Below are 20,758 nucleotides of genomic sequence, written 5' to 3'. Positions count from 1 at the left end.
CACAGGACCACGTGATACCTTCAGGCGTTTTGGCTCTCTTCGAGCCTGACGTTGGCTCGGATGGAGAGATAAGTTCCTATCATCACGACACGTTCATTTGGGTTAGAGCTGGATGTTGCGGTGGCTCGCAGGATATATCCCCAGGACTTCACTACTTTCATTTACCTCTTTTTGGTTTTTCCCAAAAACCCTAACCCCCCCTTTTTTTTTTTAAACGGGTTTTTTTTTTTTTTTTTTGGTTGTTTTTCAAACTGAGGATACTTTCATTCTCTCATTTGAGATCAAGCTTCACGTTGCTTTGGATGAGCGGTTTCACCCATTGAATCCTGACATTTTCATCAAGACTAGAGCTTGACACTACGTTGGATCATAGCATGAATCCTCTGATCACGACTATTCTATTAGGACTAGCCGTTTGCATATATCTGAATGATAACAAATGACAACCAGGTGCAACTACTTCGACACTTTGGAAGGGTGTTGATCTGTGGTTTGAAATCCTTTGAGGCAAGCTGCCTTCCATCCACTTATCTCATAAGAATACCCAAACCTGTCCTCACGATTGAGAGAGGAAATGGTCCACATGTTTAACCTCGCCTATCGCTGCATTACGGCCAAAACTCCCTTCCCGCCCATACTCTAAGCGCATCTCGCAAGAATCACTTCCAGCAAAGCGCGTCGCTTGCAGGAAGTCTGCGCAAGGGCACCGCATTCGCCAGATCATTGAAAAATCTCCTCCCCATGAGGTGCTCGTGGGAGAAGGAACTCTCAGCTGATCATTTTTGACATGCACATACGCCAGGTTGTCCCCAACGCAATAACAACCATTTTCCGGCTCACGCTATGCGTCGCCATTGCCCGCTGCCAAACATCAGGGAACGAAATAGGAGACTATGCGGAAAGCGGCACCTACCTAATCGTCTACTGCAACGCCAACACCACCGACTCCCACGCCGCATACCTGCAGAACCTGATCCCTTACATGCAATCAAGCCTGCAGGCCGTCCTGAGGGATCTAGACCGCGGGACGGCATCACCAGCCTACCGCGCGTTCTTCAAAACAACCAAGAACCTCGACGCCGTCCGCCAAATCTTCACGGACATCGTCAACGGCCCTGACGTCCTCACCGTCGGTGCGCTAAACGTCACGCGTTGGTCGCCTCCGACCTTGGTCTGTGCGGACGCTGATGAACCTTTCTTACACCATCTGCGGGACGACTGCAACACCCCTACACGCCCTCCCATGAACACGATGCAGCCCGCCAAAATCGTCTCCGTCTGTCCCATCTTCTGGACCCTACCCCGCGTCGCGCGGAAAGCGGCCTGTCCGTGGGTCGTGGACGGGAGGCTTTTGACCGAGCCGTGGAATCTGAGGACGACGCAGTACGCGGTGCTTGTGCATGAGTTGGTGCATGTTTACAACCGGTTCGACGATCGCGACGAGGTGTACAATTTGGGAGATGTGGTCGGGTTGAACGCGACGGGGAGTTTGGGAAATGCGCAGAATTTTGCGAGTTATGCTGCTGGTGAGTGGTGATTTGATGGTTTTGTCGTTTGCGGTGCGGGATTGTGTGGACGATGATGAGTGAAGAGCCGATGATGATGTGCGGCGATAGCTGTACAAGCGGGATGTACGGAGTTTCCTGCTCCATTGGATTCAGGAGGTGCTGGTACGTTTGCGTCAGCAGTCTTACTTTTCTTTCGATGATTTTTTTACTGACACCTGCAAGACGATGATGGGTGCCGCGGGAGATGCTTGGGTGCGCTCAACGACACGCTCGACGCTGCTAGAGTGGCATCCAACAGCACTGCAGCTAGTGGAGGGCTGCTCTATACAGATTGACTGAGGCCTCTCTTAATTTCAACCAGTAAAGTAAAAGTCGCGATTGGATCCAGGTAAGCTTGGCACGGTTCCGCCTCATGCATGCTGCTGCAGAAGGTGCAGTGGCCGGCATAAACGCCATTGGAAGCATCGTCTGTACAATCGGTCAATCTCCTTCGTTCACGTAAATTTGCGGGTACCAATCAGGTGTGAGCTGACTTTGCATACTGGCTGAAACTTGAGTTTGCGGCAACATAGACCCCATTTCCTGAGCGCGGTCATTGGAGTCATGAAGTACGTTGTCATGGAATCTGGCCTTGTTCTGCTAGGTTGCAGATGCGATGAAAGAGATGTCTTGAAGGTCTATTCGAAGTCTTATCATATCGCGTCTTGAAACAGTGATGGTGTGTAAGCAAATGAGACCAGAGAAGTGGATTCCCTGGGAGTGGAAAGAGGATGAGGGAAGTAAGGCATAGAAATTGGCAAAACATAAAACCCAGCTTTGACTGAAAGGGTATCCTCTCAAAGGCCTTGAAGCCCCGCCTTCTCTTTCCACTATGTTGCAACACGACTCACAAATTATTCTACCCTCGACGCAATACCAATTTACATCAAAACTCCCACGGTTCGCTACCGTTTCCTGAACCATTGATCCGGACCAGTGCAACGGGCCACTAATCCAGACTATATATTTCGAGGAGCATATGAACGGTTGTAGAGCGGTTCAAGGGATGCAGACCCAATGTGCTAACCCATTGATGCTGGTGATTGAAGCGAAAAGGGCCATCAGCTATATGGACAAAGGGTGTTCTAAATACCAATGAGGTTGATCGAAGACTAGATTGGATCTCTTAGTCAGTACATCCACTAAAATCTCTCACGTGATATATCCGCCGTTTCGTTGCTAGCTTCTGAATCTTGCTGGACCAATCGTTCGGGCCATGAACCACTAGACCGGAGCAGTCCAAACGTTGGACGGACCACGAGACATGTAAATAGCTTCGATTTGGACCATTTCAGGCCTTTGTACCACTGGGTCGGACCATTGGGAGCCTTGGGTATCTGCTCACATTCGGGCTGATATGGGCGGGAAAGACTTTGGACCTATAAGGTTATGTATCAAAGGGGGTGTAGGAGAGGGAGAGGCTATGGTACGTTGGTGGTGGGTAGAAGAGGATGTAGATTGTTATGGAAGCAGTTCCAGGCTATAGCCAGAGCCAGAACTCGATCCGATTGATAATGGCTTGCATGCTGCAGATAGACCGGTAAGTAGCATGAACCCCGCAGGTGATAAGTGTCGCTGATGGATCACCATCACTTGTACCTACTGCTTGTCCGGTCTCGACTTGAACCCGGCTTACCTGTACTCTTGTTTCGTCCTCCCCGAGCTTTCCTCTCTCCTTTCGATGCTGTCATCTTCTTCAAGCAATAGCCAATACCTATAACAGCACGTGGACTGATATACAACGATTACGCCCTCTATTCCGAAGCTGTTGATTGGTCGCTTGCCTGCCTTTACATGTGTCATTTCCTCTAGCAATCTGAGAAATTTCGATTACCTTCTCGTAATCATGGCAACATCTTCATTGAACGTGCTCACAGTCGGGGTTTTGATACTGGCACTTTTGACGGTCGCCCATGCCATCCGATCCTACCGCCGCTTGTCTCACATCCCTGGGAACCCCCTTGCAGCCATTTCCCGTCTATGGCTCCTGAAGAGTCTCTGGGGCACCTCAACCTCTTCAACCTCAAATATGGGCCCCTCGCTCGCATTGGGCCCAACCGCCTCGTAACTTCCGACCGGAACTTTTCCGTCGCATGAGTGCTCCCCGATCACCTTATCGTCGAGGCCCATGGAATTCGACGACGCGCCTCACGCCAGCGATAGATAATGTGCTTAGCGAGCGACAAGAGGGAAGGCATGATGAGTTGAGGAAGAAGATGGTGGCTGATTATGCGGGAAAGGAGAATCTGCGGTTGGAAAGTGAGATCGACGAGCGTAAACATGATCTGATCAGCTTAATCGAGCGCAAGTATGTCTGCACTGATAGGAGCCGGGTAGGTGAATGGACTTGGCGCAGAAAGCACAATTCTTTACTTTGGATGTGATCTCTGGTTGGGCTTTCGATCAAGCTTTTGGGGATTTGATCGTTGACGAAGATTTATTTGAGTACATTAAGACGGTTGATAAGGCAATGCATGTGCTGTTGTCGATGAGTGAGCTACCGGAAGTCTATTCTTTTCTCGAGACAAGTTCATTGATGAAATTGATGGCGCCGTCGGCTACGGATAAGATTGGGGTTGGGAAACTCATTGCGATCGCGAAAGAGAAGGTTGCAAAGAGATTTAGAGATAATAGGAAGGTGAAGTAGGATATGCTGGGGTCGTTTTTGAGGCATGGATTGAGCCGGGAAGAGGCGGAGTCTGAGGCCGCGTTGGAAATGTATGTTTCCATCGCTGCTAGGGTATCTGCTCACATTCGGGCTGATATGGGCGGGAAAGACTTGCAGGGCCCGATACCACAGCTACGGCTATCAGAGCTACTTTCCTCTTCTTGATTACAACGCCCAGGGTGCTTTGGCGCTTGAAGGCGGAAATTGACGAGGCTGTGGATAATGGCAGCATTTCGAGTCCGACTCAAGATTCCGAAGGAGACCGTTGCTGTATCTGCAGGCTTGCATGAAAGAAGGCCTGGGACTGTGGCCGCCAGTCACCGGGCTGTTTCCCAAGGTGGTCCCGCCTGAAGGTGATACGTTCAATGGCGTATTTCTCCCTGGTGGCATTGAGATCGGGTAAAGTCCCCAGTGTGAGTTCTCAACAGGATTGCCTGGCTGACCGTAACCTGTAGACACTCTCCTTGGGCCATCCATCGCAGCACTATTGTCTTCGGTCCAGACGCGAATGTCTTCCTTCCCGAACGCTGGCTCGAAGTCCCAGAGCCTCAATTGCAGGAAATGGAACGGAGCAATGAGCTGATCTTCGGGTACGGGCGCTTCAGATATCTGGGGAAGGCTGTTGCGTTTCTAGAGTTAAACAAGAATTTCGTAGAGGTATGTTGGCTTCCATTCTGTGTGAGGGAAAAGCTGTGATGATCGCGATGGCTAATAGATTCTGTGCGATGCCTGTAGCTGCTAAGTAGGTATGACATTTCCCTCATCGACCCCTCGAATCTATGGAACTCGGTGAATGCGGGGACCTTTGCGCAAAAGGACATGTGGGTGCGAATTACACGGAGGGATGGATGTATGGACTGAGATGTACTTGACCACTAGGGATTATAGCCTCCCTTTCGATTTTGCATAAGGTAGCTCTCTGTTGTAGAAGCATGTTGGCAAAGGTGCAAAGACAGTGCTACATTACTTTATGCTTCGTTTGGTGGATGGAAGTCAATAGTATGATACCTTGGCGCTGATCTGGAATAAATTACAAACTAGCGCGGTTACGGTTCCCAGCTCGATTTCACTAAAAGATAAGATGCTTGTATCTACAACTAAGGCATCAACTTCAGGCACATGTAATGGTCATTGCTCTTCAGCAACTTCTTTCACACTTCCATAGAACCCACGATGTTTGGTCATTTTGAGGTGACGTCATAAGAAACCGTATTCCAGGCAGCGTCAGAATGACGGTACTATGGCCAGCCCTACATGTGCCTGCTTCGGGGGCCAATCATATCGCAGGCTTATTACGGCATACCCCTCCCTTAGAGTCTGAGTAGAAAACCCCGAATCGCATATACCGTTAATTTTATAGCCTACCGCAATAATACCCCGTTACGGAAAGTGCGACTTCCTCAATTTTCAGCTATCACCACATAGTCTTTTAATATCAATTAAGAGGTAATAGACCTTTCGAGGTCCTAAATAAGTATATAAACTTTTTATTATAATCGGATAGCTCGTTATTATCGCATAAGCTTATCGAATCTATATTCTCCGCTAACGATTATAGTATTTATCTTCAGCCGATTATTTTTTAATAATTAAATTCTAGACGATAGCGTATCGTATTTAATATTATTAAAAGATTATATAACGAGTCGGGTGTAATAATTAAATTACAAGTTTAATCGTATTAGTATCTAATAGAAATCGAGATAAAGCTATCCCTATATATAATCTATTAACTTAAAAGTATATTACTTAGAAGTTAAAGGGAGTATAAAATATATATTTTAAATAATTTTAACGCGCTTAACGCGTTTAAAATAAACTTAAAATATAAGAAGACTATAAGAGGCGCTTAGATACGCGATTTTCTCTAATAACGATAGCGAGGTATTTTCGAATTATATATACTAACCTCTTTATAACTTAAAAATATCCTTTCTTAAAAATACGAAGTTTTAAGATATTTAGCGAACCAGTTCTAAGAAAGAAAAAAAGTTATATTTAATTCTCGAATAAAAAGAGAAAAATAACCTCTATAACGACGAAAGACCTTACATTTAAAGACGTCTTTTCTAATTCATATATCTATAAGAGACTCAAGCGTAAAGATATCTTATTTATCGATACGCCGCTATTAATATCAACTTATATTAAAAAAAAATTATCTCCTTCCCCACTCTCGCAAGTTCGATCCTATATAATTACTCATATAAACACTACTTATTTACAGCAAAAAAAAGAACACGTAAGAAAAAAACAACCACCAAACGCCTAGCGGAAGACAAGCGGTTACCCCAAATATAACTAAGAAAATCCATATAATACGCGCTTAAGAAAGCGTTTAAGTATAAACCCTACTATAAAGTTAACAAGTTTTTAATAAAATAAAATAAGCTTACTCTAACACACATAGCTTCTAATTAACGAGGGCCTATTTAACATTTATTCACTTTTAAGAATTCCAAAAAGGCCATAACTAACCATTTTGTTAAGGATCATAGACCAGGGTGTGAAATACATACGGCAATACACCAAAAAATAAGTTGGCAGGGTTTCAAGACCCACCAAGGCCGGGGGCAAGCTGAGGCTACTGCGAGTGGAATCCTTCGACCTACTCCTCAATCCTCGAATCGCTCTCCCACCATTAACAAATTTCACATTCCATTTCTGAATTCCACTGAATCAAAACTGCTCTACTTCCGTATACGCTTGAAACATTCAGGTGACCACCATGCCACCAGTTGACACGAGCAATGTCAACCCCACCATGCCACCAATCGATACATCCAATGCCAATCCCAGGACGGCGTCGATTGACACAAGCTTTGCCAATCTCACCGTGGCGCCAATAGACACAAGTGATGCCAATCCACAAGGAAAGTCCCCTCTTTTCGCTCGGATTCCGGGAGAAATCCGCGATCACATCTTCGACCTTGCCCTGACTGCCTACTCCGGCAAGCAAGAGCCCTTTGAAAAAGACAGCTACTATTACAGGCCTGGATTTCGCTATGCCGATCAGATACTCGACACAGCCCTCCTGCGCACATGTCGACGCATCTACCAAGAAGCGTGCCTCGTCCCATTCCAAAATTACGAGTGTGTCGAATGGCACTATCGGGGCCCTCCCGCGAAGATAGCTAGGAACTTTGCTCGAGGTAACTACAGTTGTCCATGGTTGACCTCGCTGCACTTGTTCACCCAACAGTTCTGGCTCGAAGACTCTTCTTGGCCCTCCAAGGCACGAAATGTCGCTTTCCGATACAAGAACCTTCGCCATCTAAGAATTACTATCAGACACAGTGACTGGTGGTGGTGGGAGAGATCTGCACCACTCCTACTCGATGCAAAACACAAGGGAACCAAGGGAACTGCGTCAGCTACAAGGCATAGTACCGCCGCTGATGGGTTTCATGTCAATTCATGGGGACACCAGTTCTCGGTCTTCAAGGGGCTGAAGACATTCGAGCTGGAGCTTGAGACTGTCGAGGGCAAACGAAAGGAGCTCGACGAGATTGCCATTCGGGCAGCGGACTGGCGCTTTCCACTTGGGGATGGTAATGTTTTGGTCTTGAACCCAGCAAGAACCAAGATGACTGGCTGGCATGGGGTGAAGCTTCGTAAGTGTATCCCATCCGCTATACCGACCACGCGCGAAAACATCTGCTAGAGTACTGACGAAGCCGACAGTAACGGGAGTACATGTACCTAGCGACCCCAAGGAAGCTAGGGAGAGGCTCGTAAAGGACGGTGTAGACTTTAGAGTCTGGGATGGCGAGCCGGAGGTTTCCGAAGATGATTGCTTGACGTACTATGTGGTGTTGTTGATTTATGAGGCTCAGCGAGGATAGAATTCTACCTGGAACTCCGGAAGAGATGTGCTCCTACATTAATGAACATGATGATATGCAGACGGATGACCTACTTGACTAGCAGATTACAACATATGTGACCCACGACTTTATTGCCTTCTTGGTGCTTCGAGCTGACCGATTGAGTGAACAGTAGGCTTGATCCACCTTCTCAGTCAATCGCGTGTTTCACTGCTTAGACGAACAGCTTGTGTATTATTGTAAACTTTAAATCTGCAAATGAGTTACATTACGATCGGTTCTTTCTGTGGCCCATACCGTACCGTTTACATCTTCTACGAGAGTAAAACAGGCCTTGATCACGTCTTGTTCGATTGAAGCAACCAAACGCCCACCAACGCCCACCAACGCCGAAAACCCAACTGAAATACCGACAGAAGTTCTCTTCTGCACATTGAGTCTACTGCACACGTAATGAAAGTTCTCGGCTTGCTGCGTGAGGTCAGCACTAGCTCGAACGAAATGTTTCACAGAGCCTGTATCGCCTCCCGTACGTTCCGAACTTCCATTTCGAGGTGTTCATACTGCTTGACGCGTTGAAACACCTGCCTTTGGAGATGATTCGCCCGCCTACAAGCTTCGTCAGCTCGCCTCTTCCGGACATTGAGTCTACTGCACACGGAATGGAAGTTTTCGGCTTGCTGCGTGAGGTCAGCGCTCGCTCTCAACTGAACCCAGCGTATGTAAACCATCTCCAGTCCTTGACGCCGCTTGATCGCCTCGATGTTGCGGTCGAGGGTATTAAGGAATGTCTGGTTGGTGTGGACCACATGAGCTTCAGGGCCCAGAGCCGTTTTGTAGTGCTCTTGGAGATTGCCCAAAGAGAGAAGCTCCGATTCATGGTGCTGCCTCACAGCCCGGGCATGGTTCGAGAGTACGGTAACGTACCTGAAATGGCCGAGGCAGGCATTAGCATGTCTGATGCGAAACTCGCCCCCACGGATGTACCTATGTGCGTAAGTTCGGTAGCGTGCGCGTTGCTGGTGGCTCGCGGCTACCGCATCGTCTGCTGCTTCGCCGGTCGCTATCAAAGTCATCCGGAGAAGATTCCAAGTCTGTCCGAGAGTGTACCATCTCTGCACAGTGACACGACGCTCGATGGCATCGTGCTTGATGTCTTTGACTTGTTCCTGTACCCGAGCCAAAAGGTCGAGACCCTGGGCATATGGGGAGGACATGGTGATGGTTGTTTCGCGAATGGACAGCCAGCAGTCTTTGAATGGTTCGGGGTAGCCCTCGGTCTGTACAATTGTACGGAGAGATAACGAACAATTCCTGAAGATCGATTTGGATGATAAAAAGTTGACGGAAAATCCGTCACAAAGAAAAGCGTCACACAAAGGAGCATCGTGGAGGGTGATGAAGCACACAAAGAGGTTGAGCTCGTTCGTTCACAATGACTTTGAGTATCAGGCAGGAAACACCCATCTTGAAAAGAGAAGCGCAACGCGAACAAAGGAAATCCTAGAGCCGTGCATAGTCAGATTTTCGGTGAAGGTATCATCGTCCATAACCTTGAAGTCGCCAGGTCCTAACGTAAGATAGGTACGAGTATATTCTATGGGGGTTATAACGATGGCGGAATGATTGCGTCGTCCTCCCTTTTCCTTGAGATGATGCAGGAATGCAGGCGTGCCGGCTTCAAGGGCAAGAACTATGATTACTTAAGAAGTAATGCCAAGATTCTTGCCCGGTGACCTTTCCCACTCGCCGTCAGTGCTTGACCAAAGCTCTTTCCCTTCCCGTACTGACAAGACCATTCGCCAGTCTCGCTTCTCTTCACTCTTGACTCTCTGCATGTTCAAGGTCCAACAGGTCAATTATCTATTTGAAGCAGCATAAATCAATTGTTGGTGGCGGGATTAAAGTCTACACAATGAAAAGATAGTCGCCATTTACCACCTGTTCAGCTCATCGTGCTGCGCTAGGTGCTAACGCTGTCTTTTTTATGACGAAACGTCTCTGCATGTTCTGCTCGTACGTTGTGGACCTTGTGGACAGTGTGCCGTCGACTGCATCATTGACCCTAACCTCCAGAAATAACCTTGGTATGCGCTTCATCAATCGAGTTATACCAATATTACAATTATGGTCGTCACGCTCCAGAGTAATAGGCAGAGTACACAATACCGCCTAAAACCGTCTCTCTCCACCCCCCCAGCGACTTGAGGTTCGCACCCGTCAATTATTGACTAGTATGAACCTTGGACTCCAACAAGGCAAGACTCGGATCCTTGCATACCACTTTAAGGATTTTTGCTCTTAGGGATTTTAGGATAAAGCAAGGAAGCACAAGGACTTATCGTTGTTGTCTGTAATATCTGCTTTTCCTAATTGCTCCTCTCCGGACGCAGCCCTCAAGCTCTTGTTTCAAAGCTCTGGCGTCCGCCGTACTCCCCACAAATCGTAACCCCCAGTTCCCCACAGATTCAATATGTTTCTCGTCATTCCCCGAATCCATATATTAGGATCGTGAAGGTCTTGCCAAGTCACATAAGTGAAATGGCACCACACTTGATAAGGCTTTACATATTTTGTAGCATTTCTGACCCTTGATGAAAGCCGAGAATGCCACGTGCGTCTTGAGGCAGACCCAGCCCAATTTCCAACTCATCGAATCACCCGCCACTTGCACCTCACTTGCATCCTAACTCGTTCGAAATGTGATTGACACGAGTATGCTTGCTCTATGCTAATCTTCGCAACGACAGATCTTGTGCCACTTACTCAACTGCTATCCACAACCACTCCTGCCATCGACACGTCATCGACCCATCATCAAACTCTGATAGAACCATAGGGTCATCCAACGGGCCAAGAATGGGAATGGAGCTCGAACGGCCAAACCTTTCTCTTGCTTCCATGCACGTCGCCTTGTCAGGCCATCCTTTGAGAAGTTAGGTGTGCGCCTTGACATCACCCTCCGTATGCTTTGCTTTGACTCGCAAGCTTTGAAAACCTTGCGGGCCCTTCTCGAATTTCTGCATCTTGTCTCGGCCGTTCCTTCAGACCTTCGTCCCGAGAAAAAAACCAAACTACTTCTGCTGAGCTGTATGCAAGATATGTTATAGGAGAGTACGATACCAACCGCACAGGGTTTGTAGAACCTTGTGGACCCGGTTCAGGCCTCGGTGTGCCATGCGGCGGATCCATCGTCTCCACATCCGCCAACGCCATTTCGACGTTGAGTCCTAATACACTCTACCCGAACAGCACCACCATCCGCACGAGTCATAATGTAAAACAAGCAATCCTAGCGCTGATGGTCTTTGAACCTCAAGAAAATGAATTCTTGACCTTGTCTCGTCGTTACGATAAAGAAACTGAAGCTTTTCTGGCGCTAATACATGAAATCCTCGAGTACAGCGCCAACCATCACATCGGCTGGAACTGCAAGCTCGGTTTCCTGCGAAGCCTCCGATTACTGGGCTCCGACTGTGTCGAAGTGGGCAGAGGAAGATGTGGACGCGAGGCTTAAGTCTTGGGCTCTTAGCCTGATTCCTGATCCACCGACCACTGTCGTCAAGGGATCTTTCCCAACGCAACTTCCACAGATACTTACCGGCTTCGGGGACACTAACAAATACGAGAATGTGATCGGAACTGCAGGTCAATCCATGTCCATCGCGAAAGGGGGCATGGATGCAAGCAGCGTATTGGTTGACGGACCCAATGGACAGTGCCTCCCTATCTCTGTTTCAGATGCTTGTGAGTCGTTCTGGCGTCGATATAAAACCGTAGCTCATATTTCACAGGCTGTAATATGCCGAGATTGGCTTATCTCGCCTGGCTAGCTATCTATAATATGTTTTCTACCTATACTTAAATAAAAGTAGAGACCAAAAGGACTTTTCGCGGCGCTCCAAAGGCTGATGGGCACTACAGGCTATGGTACTAGACTCAGCAGCAGTACAACTTAGACAAGCGCCGGAGGTCGTAACAGCCTTCACACCACAACAAGAGAGTGACCAGGGGCTCGAAGTTTTTTTTCTCTTCTCGGGCGCGTGAGTCGATTCTCCAAGCCATGTATCCCTAATCCCTACTGCCATTCGAGATGTGAGACGTCTCACAAGAGTAGAAGACTCCTGGGAGGTCCCAGTGCGAAGGTGCTCGAAGATAAACTCAAAACATTCTCCGCCATTGGACCAGCGCCATTAGGAATCGAACCCAATACTAAGTAATATAGCATCACCGCGAACACTCGAGCTCAAGTCGGAAAACATCGGCTGGAACCTCATCAGCGGCGGTGCGCCGGCCAAAGCGATCGATTACGGACAGGGTTCCTCAGCTACGGTCCCCAATACCATGCCGACGCCGTGCTACGCGGGCGACCCGGCTTGCGGGGCGGCGGACGGTGGGTGGTATCCCAGGGGTCTAGGTAATCGAGGCGTTAGGTTCGTAGGACTTGGGAAACTTTTTTGTCGGGAGGGTTGGATACGTCAACGTCTCGCCTTCTGCCGCTCGTTCTCGGCTCGGGTGACATCAAGATGTGAGAGATTTGATTTCTGTGAGGGGCAGGCGCCGGTTCGGTGACCAGAGTAGGGGATCGCGGACCGGAGGTAACTTGATACTTTTTGGGGTCTTTGCCTCACTACGTGACTCGTCTACCACTTGCTTATGCATCCGTAATTTTCACAGACCGTGGTCCCATCCCCGAAAAAAGCCCACATATCATGGGTTAGCACGCCAACTCAATGCCGAACAAAGCATCGCTCTGCCCCCCTTTTTCCTCCCCATTTCCATGGCCCGGTACCCTCTCAATCCATCTCCTCCTCCATTTCAACCAACGCTTGCTTCTTCTCGCCAACGCTGCCAGCTGTCAGAGGGACCAATCCGCTAAATTAGACCAAGTATGAGGGACAACTACTGACACCGTTCCGGCAAAATCTCACAACCAGAGCCACGCCCATGGCAATATCGATGAATATGATGATGACGGTAGCCGTCGAGGCGTCGGATGTTCCCCACCAGTGAGAGGCCCCCGATGGGGCGGCGTTGCGCGTTTGTGCCGGCGTTGCGGCGTTCATGTCGTTTGGCGGGCGTGGTGAGAGGGTTCTGGTGTTTGGGTTTTGGAGGCCTTGGTTGGGTGTTGACGAGGCTGAAGGGTATAAAACAGGGGGTTTACGCGTTTTGTTGGACGTTTTGAGACTGCAATGATTGGTGCTGTTTTGGGAAGCGTGAGCGGTGTGGTAAGGAGCCTGGATGTAGTGCTGTAGCTATGGTGGGTAACGGTCGACGGAATGTGTTGAGTAAGAGGGTATGAAGCCATTCTTCACGTACGTTCTTGTTCCGTAAGTCCGTGGAATAAGTCCGGTAAGACTCAGCGTTGACCTCGACGCGTTCATATGTTGACAACACCGACTTATTCGGTTGCTGTTTGCCGAATCATTGCCCACATCTCTGTCGCTAACCGTACCCATTTATTTGGCTAGTGTTTTTCTCTGACCATGTTCATGTTAGAGTTCTCTCCGCATTTGGATACTGGATATTTTGTCTAGGAGATTATACGGGGAACCGGTAGCGATTCTCAAATAGCAGAGGTATATCTCAATTGTCAGCTGGTCTTTCATTCCATCCCCCCTTTTCACAAGGTTAGGCACTTTGCAAGTGGCTATCTAAGGTAGCGCGAGATCCATTTCAAAAGACGGAGGAGCTTAGAAAGGTTTCAATAGCGATCTCCGTACAAAGGGTGGAGTAGCCGATTGACGCAGGAACACAGGAAAGTCCCTCTGACGGCGTGAAGTCCACAATATGCACAGATTTCATAGTTCCATTACGAAGATGGGCGCGGCGTATTGTTTCTGCTAAGCTGCGTTGCTACTTCGTCTTATGCCAGAGTCTAGACCAGGCCAAGAAGCTTGTATGGAAGTTGTGCGGAGTATTTATGAGTTCTGCTCAGGTGGCTAACATCCCAGATTGCAACGAGTATACTGCATGGATAGGGTGATGCCGAAATGAGTTATGTAGGCTCAGAGTCTAATGGTGAAGCAGATTTTGTAGGAGTCATCCTTTCTTGCTCTGGGGAAACTATCCCAACCTGTTGCTCCGAATTCAACCTACCTCCAGCCGCCTAGACCGACTCCAACGGGAAACACCACAAGAGTCGTGGGTCTCCAGCCGCTTAAAGTCCAGCACGACGCCGAATTTGCCGAACGCATCCGCGTTGGAGAGGCGGAGACTTTGGACCTCACGCCGCGTCCGGAGCTAGAGCTGTCACCCCCAAGAAGTAGCAGGTTGAATCGTTGGGATCACTATGATACTGCCCACCGCAAAGTCTCTGTTGCATCTATGCTCAATCCCAAATTCGATCTCATTTTGCGACGACCGATCGATCGTAGGATTTTCCATCATGACTGTAAGGACGTTCAACTCTAAGGTAGAGGTTTCCGTGCTGTTTGGAGTTTGGATACCGGACCTTCGACAGCCAGAGCTTTTCAGATGCACGCCCCGAGTCTTACGAGTCGTGGAAACAGCAATTGATTAGCATCATAGGTGGAAGCGGTATTAGGGTCTACCATTTTGATCGACCTCGTTACAAGTACAAGAGCCATGACTGTTGACCCGATCCATATAGCGATCGTGGTTGGTTCCTTAGGCTGGCAATAATGGCATGTGGACCATAAATTGGCCTTACAGTCCTCGACTGGAATGACGATCCTAGAATTTCAACCAAATCGAAACGGTATCATGGGCAAGAGTCATCGACTTTGATGGGCGGTAACGGCACGATATATTTTGCTGTATAACGAAAAACGGTCACCATGGAGTTACTGCTGGAGTATGGCGGCTACCGCGCTAGTCGAAATTGCCGCCGGTGTTGGTTCCTTTTGAACTCAGGCTCACACTTCAGTTTCTTTTTTGCAAGTCACCAACGAGCATCGCTCCTGCCTCATGAGTTAACGCCATCCAAAAAATCGCTTGAGACGATTCCAGCTGGCTATGCTTATCTGAACATTATGCCCCCCGTACTCGATACTCTTTCAACCATCCTCTCAGACCCAGATCTGATAGCCTCATCGGGCAGATATGACGCCGCAACAGAGTTCAAAAGAACCCAGGCTGGCTTTTACGATTGCTTCGACAAACTGATGGCCGCAAGCAAATCCTTGATTGCAGCCTACCACTCGATGTTGGAAATGCACAAGGACTGCGCCCGCATGATAAACCAACTCTTGGCTCTGGGCCAACCAAATTCTGTCGTCGGTCAGCATATTCGGGCGCGGAAGGCACAAATCGAGCAAGATATGCTAGAGATGGAATCGATTCAATGTGAGACTATGCGATCGATACAGCTGCTGCATGACGGCAGTAAGTGGATCGCTTGGGGACCGATTGAGGTCGTATAACTAAATATTACCAAAGATCAGCTCGTCATTCGGATACTTCGAAGATTGAAGCAACCGGAGGAGGAAAACCAGAAAGGCTGCAAGCGCAAAGCCGATGAGATGGACGGAGAATCGGATTCTGGATCTAGTGAGGCAGAGTAAGTGGACCTTCGACTTCTCAAGCTGGTGTTTTACGCTTGACTTGAACCCGTCTTGATGTGCAAATATAAATTTTCAATCATATCTATTCCAGCATGATCGCGCCGTTGTTGAAGATGCTCATATTTCGTAGGCGCTGTACGGCGCAGATGTTGAAGGACCTTTTGAGGGTATCATGCTGGGTATATCACTAACAATCAGAACAGACCATCGATCTCACCCGTCTCCGGATCGACATCCACGTTGAGGTAGCCAGGTGCAGTAGGAAGGCCGGGAATGGTTTGGATGTCGGCAGCCAGAGCGTATCTGTTGTGGTCAGTAAGACGATTGGTGGAACTTTGGTGGCTTGCTACTCACAGATATCCTGCACCAACGGCTAACCGAACATCCCGAATCGGCACCGTGAAACCCGTTGGCGCCCCCTTCAAAGCAGGGTCGTGACTCAGCGAGTACTGCGTTTTTGCAATGCATATCGGCAGGTTGCCAAAGCCTTGCTTCTCATAGGTGTCCACCTTCTTTTGTGCCAATTCACTGAACTCAACCTTCTCCGCCCCATACATGATCTTCCCAATTCTCTCGATTCGTTCTTGAACGCTGCCATCTAGACTGTACAGAAGCTTGAAGTTCTTCTCCTGAGCACTTGCAGTGATGACACCCTTTGCCAAGTCAACAGCACCTTTGCCTCCTTCTGCCCAGTGATTCGCTGGGATGGCGTCAGCTGCACCGGCTGCGAGCGCTTCTTCTCGGACCACTGCGATTTCAGCATCCGTGTCTGTCTCGAACTTATTTATGGCTACGACGACTGGTATGCCATATTGCCTTGCGTTCGAGATGTGCTTCCTCAGGTTTACACATCCTTCTCTCAATATGTCGATGTTCTCCGTGCGGTAGACTTCGTGCAATGCTCCACCAGGAGTGATCTCAGGTCCGCCACCGTGCACCTTCAGCGCTCTGACGGTAGCCACTACAATCACGACATCTGGGACGAGCCCAGAAGAGCGGCACTTGATGTTGAAAAAGCGCTCGCCACCCATCGTAAAATCAAAGCCAGCTTCCGTCACCACGAACCCTGTCTTCTCATTGTGATCCTCATCAGCTTCAGTCCCGGCCAGCTTCAAAGCCAGCTTGTCAGCAAGGACGGAGTTTGCGCCGATACTGATGTTGGCAAAGGGGCCGGCGTGGACGAACACCGGGGTGCCTTCCAATGTCTGCATGAGGTTGGGCTTGATGGCATCTTTCATAAGCGCGGTCAGGGCGCCTCCTGCTCCGATGTCATCGCAGGTGACGGGATCTCCACCTCTTGATGTGGCGACAACCATTCGTCCCAGTCTATCCCGCATATCGCCGAGATCATTGCTGAGAGCAAGGATCGCCATACACTCGCTAGCAACGGATATGTCGAAGCCAGTGTCTCTCTCAGTACCCTTCTCTGTCGGTGCTTTTCCCACAGTTATCGATCGCAAGTGACGATCGTTGACGTCCAGTACTCGTCTCCAAGTGATCGTCTCTGGGTCAATGTCCAATCTGGCAAATCTGTGTATTTCTTCCTGAGTCAACTCGTCTGGGTTGGTCTTTTCAATGCCAAGCTTTTTCAGTCTCTTGAACATGACGGGTTGAAAATTCCTCTTCCCTTTCTTTGCTGGTACAAGTCGCTTGTAGAGCGGACCGTCTTTCTGCGTCGACTCATGGAACATCCTCGTTTCGATAGCGGCAGCTAGAAGGTTGTTTGCTGCTGAGATGGCGTGAATATCACCTGTCAAGTGCAGGTTGAATTCGTCCATTGGAATGACTTGACTGTAACCACCTCCAGCAGCGCCTCCCTTGATACCAAATGTCGGTCCTTGACTAGGCTGCCGTACATTCGCAAACGCTATGCGGTCCAAATGTCCTGCCAATGCCTGAGTCAAGCCCACCGTGGTTGTAGACTTTCCTTCTCCCAGCGGAGTTGGCGTGATACCAGTGACGAGAACATATCGGCCGTTTCTTCTGTGGCCTAGCCTCTGCAGTAGAGTCAAGTCGACCTTGGCCTTGTAGGCACCGTACGGCTCAAGTTCGTGGGGTGCTATGCCGACTTCGTTCGCTACCATCGTGATCGGCTTCGGTCTTTGTGCTCTTGAGATGGCAATATCGGATGGGACAGGGGTGGCGAGCTTGAGAGGTAGAGGCTTGATATGGCGAGCCTTTTGTCGTTCGAAATAGGTCGTCGCAGCGTCAATGACATTTTGGAGAAGCATAGCGACTGTCATGGGTCCAACGCCTCCAGGCACAGGTGTGATTTTTGATGCCACATCAGCTGCAGAGTCGAAGTCCACGTCTCCAACAAGCCGCTGGCCTGATTTCTTCGACTCGTCTGGGATGTAGTTCGTGCCAACATCGATAACTACTGCTCCAGGCTTCAGCCATTCACCTCTGACGAAGTTGGGCTTTCCTATTGCAGCAACTAATACGTCTGCTTGCTTGATGTGATGCTCTAGGTTTTGCGTCCTCGAGTGGCACACCGTGACTGTAGCGTCGGCGTTCCTCAAAAGTGCGCTGACAGGACTGCCAACTATATCGCTACGGCCGAGTACCACTGCGTTCTTTCCCCTGAGCTCGATCCCACTCTCTTGTAGCAGCACCATGACCCCTTTCGGGGTACATGGTGTGAACAAAGGATGTCCTCCCCGCTTCGATAGCTCTCCGATGTTGCTCGTCCCGAACCCATCAACATCCTTCTCTTCTGCAACCGCAGACGTGATGGCATGCTCCGAAATATGCTTTGGTACTGGCAGCTGAACCAATATGCCATGAATCGAGGGGTCATTGTTGAATTGCGTAATATGTTGTAGCAGCTCGGGTTCCGTGATGGACTCTGGATAGTGCACCAAATTGCAGATGATGTTGGCCTCCTCCGCGGCTTTCAACTTCATACGGACATACGTGCTCGAGTCGGATCTGTCACCCACTTGTACAATGGTCAGGGAAGGCTTGTATCGAGGATTGGTTTCCTGTATTTTCTTGATCTCTGCATTGATTCTTTCTCGTATGCTCTTGGCAATGGCAGTGCCATCAATCTTTTCCGCGGCCATAGTGCGGGTCTTGCTTGAAGCTGGCCTCGTCTTCTGTGTTATCCCAGCTGTCAACTTGCTAACGCCGTGAGAATTTGACAAGGTGCGCCGAATAGATGGCCTCCTCTTCGTAGCGGGAGACCCAGACAGCGGAGAAGGTTGGCAGGCTGAGAACGACTGACTGCTTGAAAAGAGGCGACTGTGGCACCCAGTGGATGCAGGAGTGCGGAGCAAGTGAAGGTGCGTTAGCCTCGTTATTTCCGCAGATCTCGGAGCGCAGCGAATGAGCATCTTATGTGCCTCTGCGGGGCCAATTGTCTACCTATGATACCAAAATCATCGCGGCTCATACAATAGACCAACGCGTTTATCCCGACGGTTCAACAAGCTGTTTTGCAAATATGAAGCCAACCAAAACCCACAATGCGTCAAATTTGGGCCCTGGAATTTTTTCCTCCAGCGCTGGGGTAAACCCTAACTAAGAGATTTACCGGGCGCCTTCTCGGGAGCAAATAAGGTTCTCTTGGCCATGAATCGCCAAAAAGTTCCCACGAGTGATTCGCGATTACTTTTTCTTCCATCAATGCAAACATGAGACCAATACTACTGCAAGGCCATGTAGGTTATTCTTTTTCTCATTCTTCAGACCGGCTGCGTTTGCTAACAAACAAACTCACAGGAACGGTCCTTGACTCAGATCAAGTGAGCCCCTTCCCCACAGACAGCCGCTACTCTTCCCTTGCGGACTCCTCTGACTCTGACCCACAGATACACCAAAGACGGCGACATCCTCTTCTCCTGCGCCAAAGACCAAGTGATCTGCGCCTGGTTCTCCGCCAACGGCGAACGCCTCGGCACCTACCACGGCCACCAAGGCGCCCTCTGGACCATCGACATCGACCCCAGCACCACCCTCCTCGCCTCCGGCGCCGCCGACAACACCGTCCGCCTTTGGGACATCCGCACGGGTAAATGCATCAAAGTATGGGATTTCAACACGGCGGTCAAGAGGGTCGAGTTCAATGATGATGGGACGAAACTGCTCGCTGTGACGGAGAAGAGAATGGGGTATTTGGGGACGATTGTGGTGCTCGATGTCAAGGTAGATGTGGAGGCGGAGCAGAGCGATGAGAGAAGTTTGGTCATTACGTGCGATGAGAGTAAGGCTACGGTGGCGGGGTGGAGTTATCTGAGTAGGTATATCATTGCGGGGCACGAGGATGGGACCGTCAGTCAGTACGATGCGAAGGTATGCTCTCGACGCCCCTCACACGTTCAGGGCGGGAGTCTGATCACGGCCGGCAGTCCGGCGACCTCCTCATCAACGAGCCAGTGCACGAAGACGGCGGGCAAGTCACCGACCTCCAAATGTCCTCCGACCGCACCTACTTCATCACCGCCTCCAAAGACAAGACCGCCAAAGTACGTCCCCGCTCATCCCCTCCTTTTCAGCCCATCCCCCTTCCCATCACTTACCTCTACCTCCAGCTCATCTCCGCCCGCGACCTCACCCTCCTGAAAACCTACCCCTCCGACACCCCCCTCAACACCGCCGCCATCACCCCCAAGAAACCCTTCGTGATCCTCGGCGGCGGCCAAGCCGCCATGGACGTCACCACCACATCGTCCCGGCAAGGCAAATTCGAAGCCCGCTTCTACCACAAGGTATTCGAAGACGAGATCGGCCGCGTCAAGGGGCACTTCGGCCCGCTGAACACGGTGGCGGTGGATCCGTTGGGGAGAGGGTATGCCAGTGGCGGGGAGGACGGGTATGTGAGAGTGCATGCGTTTGATAGGGGGTATTTCGATTTCGGGTATGAGGTGGAGAGGGAGATGGGGTTGGTGGGGAAGCGGTAGGGGGAGCGAGAGGGGAGGGAGCGTTATGAACTTCATATGCCTGGCTGTGGAGTCTTTTAGACAGAAAGCAATGGCATTCAACACTGCTCAAGTCTAGACGAAGGCGGTTGCACTGAAACATCCAACATCCCCCGCGGTGTAGATGTGGCGAAACGAAACAGGAGTCTGCCGCATGAGACACTGAACGTATCGGATATCTACATTAAAATATCACCAACATGGATATTTGACGCGTGGCTTAGATGTCTCAGGATCGCAATCAAAAACGGACACAGTGGTAAGATTCATT

General features: G+C 49.6%; 11 protein-coding genes across 11 annotated transcripts; 8 read left to right on the top strand and 3 right to left on the bottom strand.

Annotated features, from left to right (window-relative positions):
* Nucleotides 1–787: 787 nt before the first annotated feature.
* HO173_011353 (uncharacterized protein) lies at nt 788–1,537 on the top strand (the record flags this gene model as incomplete). The annotated part of the gene is made up of 1 exon (XM_037313234.1): nt 788–1,537. One exon carries the CDS (start codon nt 788–790, stop codon nt 1,535–1,537), a length of 750 nt encoding a protein of 249 aa, XP_037159899.1.
* A 2,103-nt stretch (nt 1,538–3,640) lies between these two features.
* On the top strand, nt 3,641–4,194 carry HO173_011352 (uncharacterized protein; the record flags this gene model as incomplete). The annotated part of the gene is made up of 2 exons (XM_037313233.1): nt 3,641–3,880; nt 3,904–4,194. 2 exons carry the CDS (start codon nt 3,641–3,643, stop codon nt 4,192–4,194), a joined length of 531 nt encoding a protein of 176 aa, XP_037159898.1.
* A 3-nt stretch (nt 4,195–4,197) lies between these two features.
* HO173_011351 (uncharacterized protein) lies at nt 4,198–4,423 on the top strand (the record flags this gene model as incomplete). Its single annotated transcript, XM_037313232.1, has 2 exons — nt 4,198–4,265; nt 4,333–4,423. The coding sequence occupies 2 exons, from the start codon at nt 4,198–4,200 to the stop codon at nt 4,421–4,423; spliced, it is 159 nt and encodes a 52-aa protein (XP_037159897.1).
* A 78-nt stretch (nt 4,424–4,501) lies between these two features.
* HO173_011350 (uncharacterized protein) lies at nt 4,502–5,076 on the top strand (the record flags this gene model as incomplete). The annotated part of the gene is made up of 3 exons (XM_037313231.1): nt 4,502–4,614; nt 4,671–4,872; nt 4,951–5,076. 3 exons carry the CDS (start codon nt 4,502–4,504, stop codon nt 5,074–5,076), a joined length of 441 nt encoding a protein of 146 aa, XP_037159896.1.
* A 1,867-nt stretch (nt 5,077–6,943) lies between these two features.
* On the top strand, nt 6,944–8,060 carry HO173_011349 (uncharacterized protein; the record flags this gene model as incomplete). The annotated part of the gene is made up of 2 exons (XM_037313230.1): nt 6,944–7,829; nt 7,900–8,060. The coding sequence occupies 2 exons, from the start codon at nt 6,944–6,946 to the stop codon at nt 8,058–8,060; spliced, it is 1,047 nt and encodes a 348-aa protein (XP_037159895.1).
* A 488-nt stretch (nt 8,061–8,548) lies between these two features.
* Nucleotides 8,549–9,259, bottom strand: HO173_011348 (uncharacterized protein; the record flags this gene model as incomplete). Its single annotated transcript, XM_037313229.1, has 1 exon — nt 8,549–9,259. The coding sequence occupies one exon, from the start codon at nt 9,257–9,259 to the stop codon at nt 8,549–8,551; it is 711 nt and encodes a 236-aa protein (XP_037159894.1).
* A 2,169-nt stretch (nt 9,260–11,428) lies between these two features.
* Nucleotides 11,429–12,951, top strand: HO173_011347 (uncharacterized protein; the record flags this gene model as incomplete). Its single annotated transcript, XM_037313228.1, has 3 exons — nt 11,429–11,789; nt 12,268–12,475; nt 12,933–12,951. The coding sequence occupies 3 exons, from the start codon at nt 11,429–11,431 to the stop codon at nt 12,949–12,951; spliced, it is 588 nt and encodes a 195-aa protein (XP_037159893.1).
* A 586-nt stretch (nt 12,952–13,537) lies between these two features.
* On the bottom strand, nt 13,538–14,432 carry HO173_011346 (uncharacterized protein; the record flags this gene model as incomplete). Its single annotated transcript, XM_037313227.1, has 3 exons — nt 13,538–13,627; nt 14,142–14,285; nt 14,334–14,432. 3 exons carry the CDS (start codon nt 14,430–14,432, stop codon nt 13,538–13,540), a joined length of 333 nt encoding a protein of 110 aa, XP_037159892.1.
* Nucleotides 14,433–14,842: 410 nt separating this feature from the next.
* Nucleotides 14,843–15,568, top strand: HO173_011345 (uncharacterized protein; the record flags this gene model as incomplete). Its single annotated transcript, XM_037313226.1, has 2 exons — nt 14,843–15,389; nt 15,444–15,568. 2 exons carry the CDS (start codon nt 14,843–14,845, stop codon nt 15,566–15,568), a joined length of 672 nt encoding a protein of 223 aa, XP_037159891.1.
* Nucleotides 15,569–15,762: 194 nt separating this feature from the next.
* Nucleotides 15,763–18,633, bottom strand: HO173_011344 (uncharacterized protein; the record flags this gene model as incomplete). Its single annotated transcript, XM_037313225.1, has 2 exons — nt 15,763–15,871; nt 15,923–18,633. The coding sequence occupies 2 exons, from the start codon at nt 18,631–18,633 to the stop codon at nt 15,763–15,765; spliced, it is 2,820 nt and encodes a 939-aa protein (XP_037159890.1).
* Nucleotides 18,634–19,203: 570 nt separating this feature from the next.
* On the top strand, nt 19,204–20,469 carry HO173_011343 (uncharacterized protein; the record flags this gene model as incomplete). The annotated part of the gene is made up of 5 exons (XM_037313224.1): nt 19,204–19,230; nt 19,292–19,314; nt 19,381–19,861; nt 19,918–20,034; nt 20,101–20,469. The coding sequence occupies 5 exons, from the start codon at nt 19,204–19,206 to the stop codon at nt 20,467–20,469; spliced, it is 1,017 nt and encodes a 338-aa protein (XP_037159889.1).
* Between the last annotated feature and the right edge of the window lie 289 nt (nt 20,470–20,758).

The sequence above is a fragment of the Letharia columbiana genome (genome assembly GCF_014066305.1).
Source record: "Letharia columbiana isolate WasteWater2 chromosome Unknown Sc0000061_s0, whole genome shotgun sequence".
Classification (NCBI taxonomy): domain Eukaryota; kingdom Fungi; phylum Ascomycota; class Lecanoromycetes; order Lecanorales; family Parmeliaceae; genus Letharia; species Letharia columbiana.
This window is presented reverse-complemented; position numbering and strand designations above follow the sequence as displayed.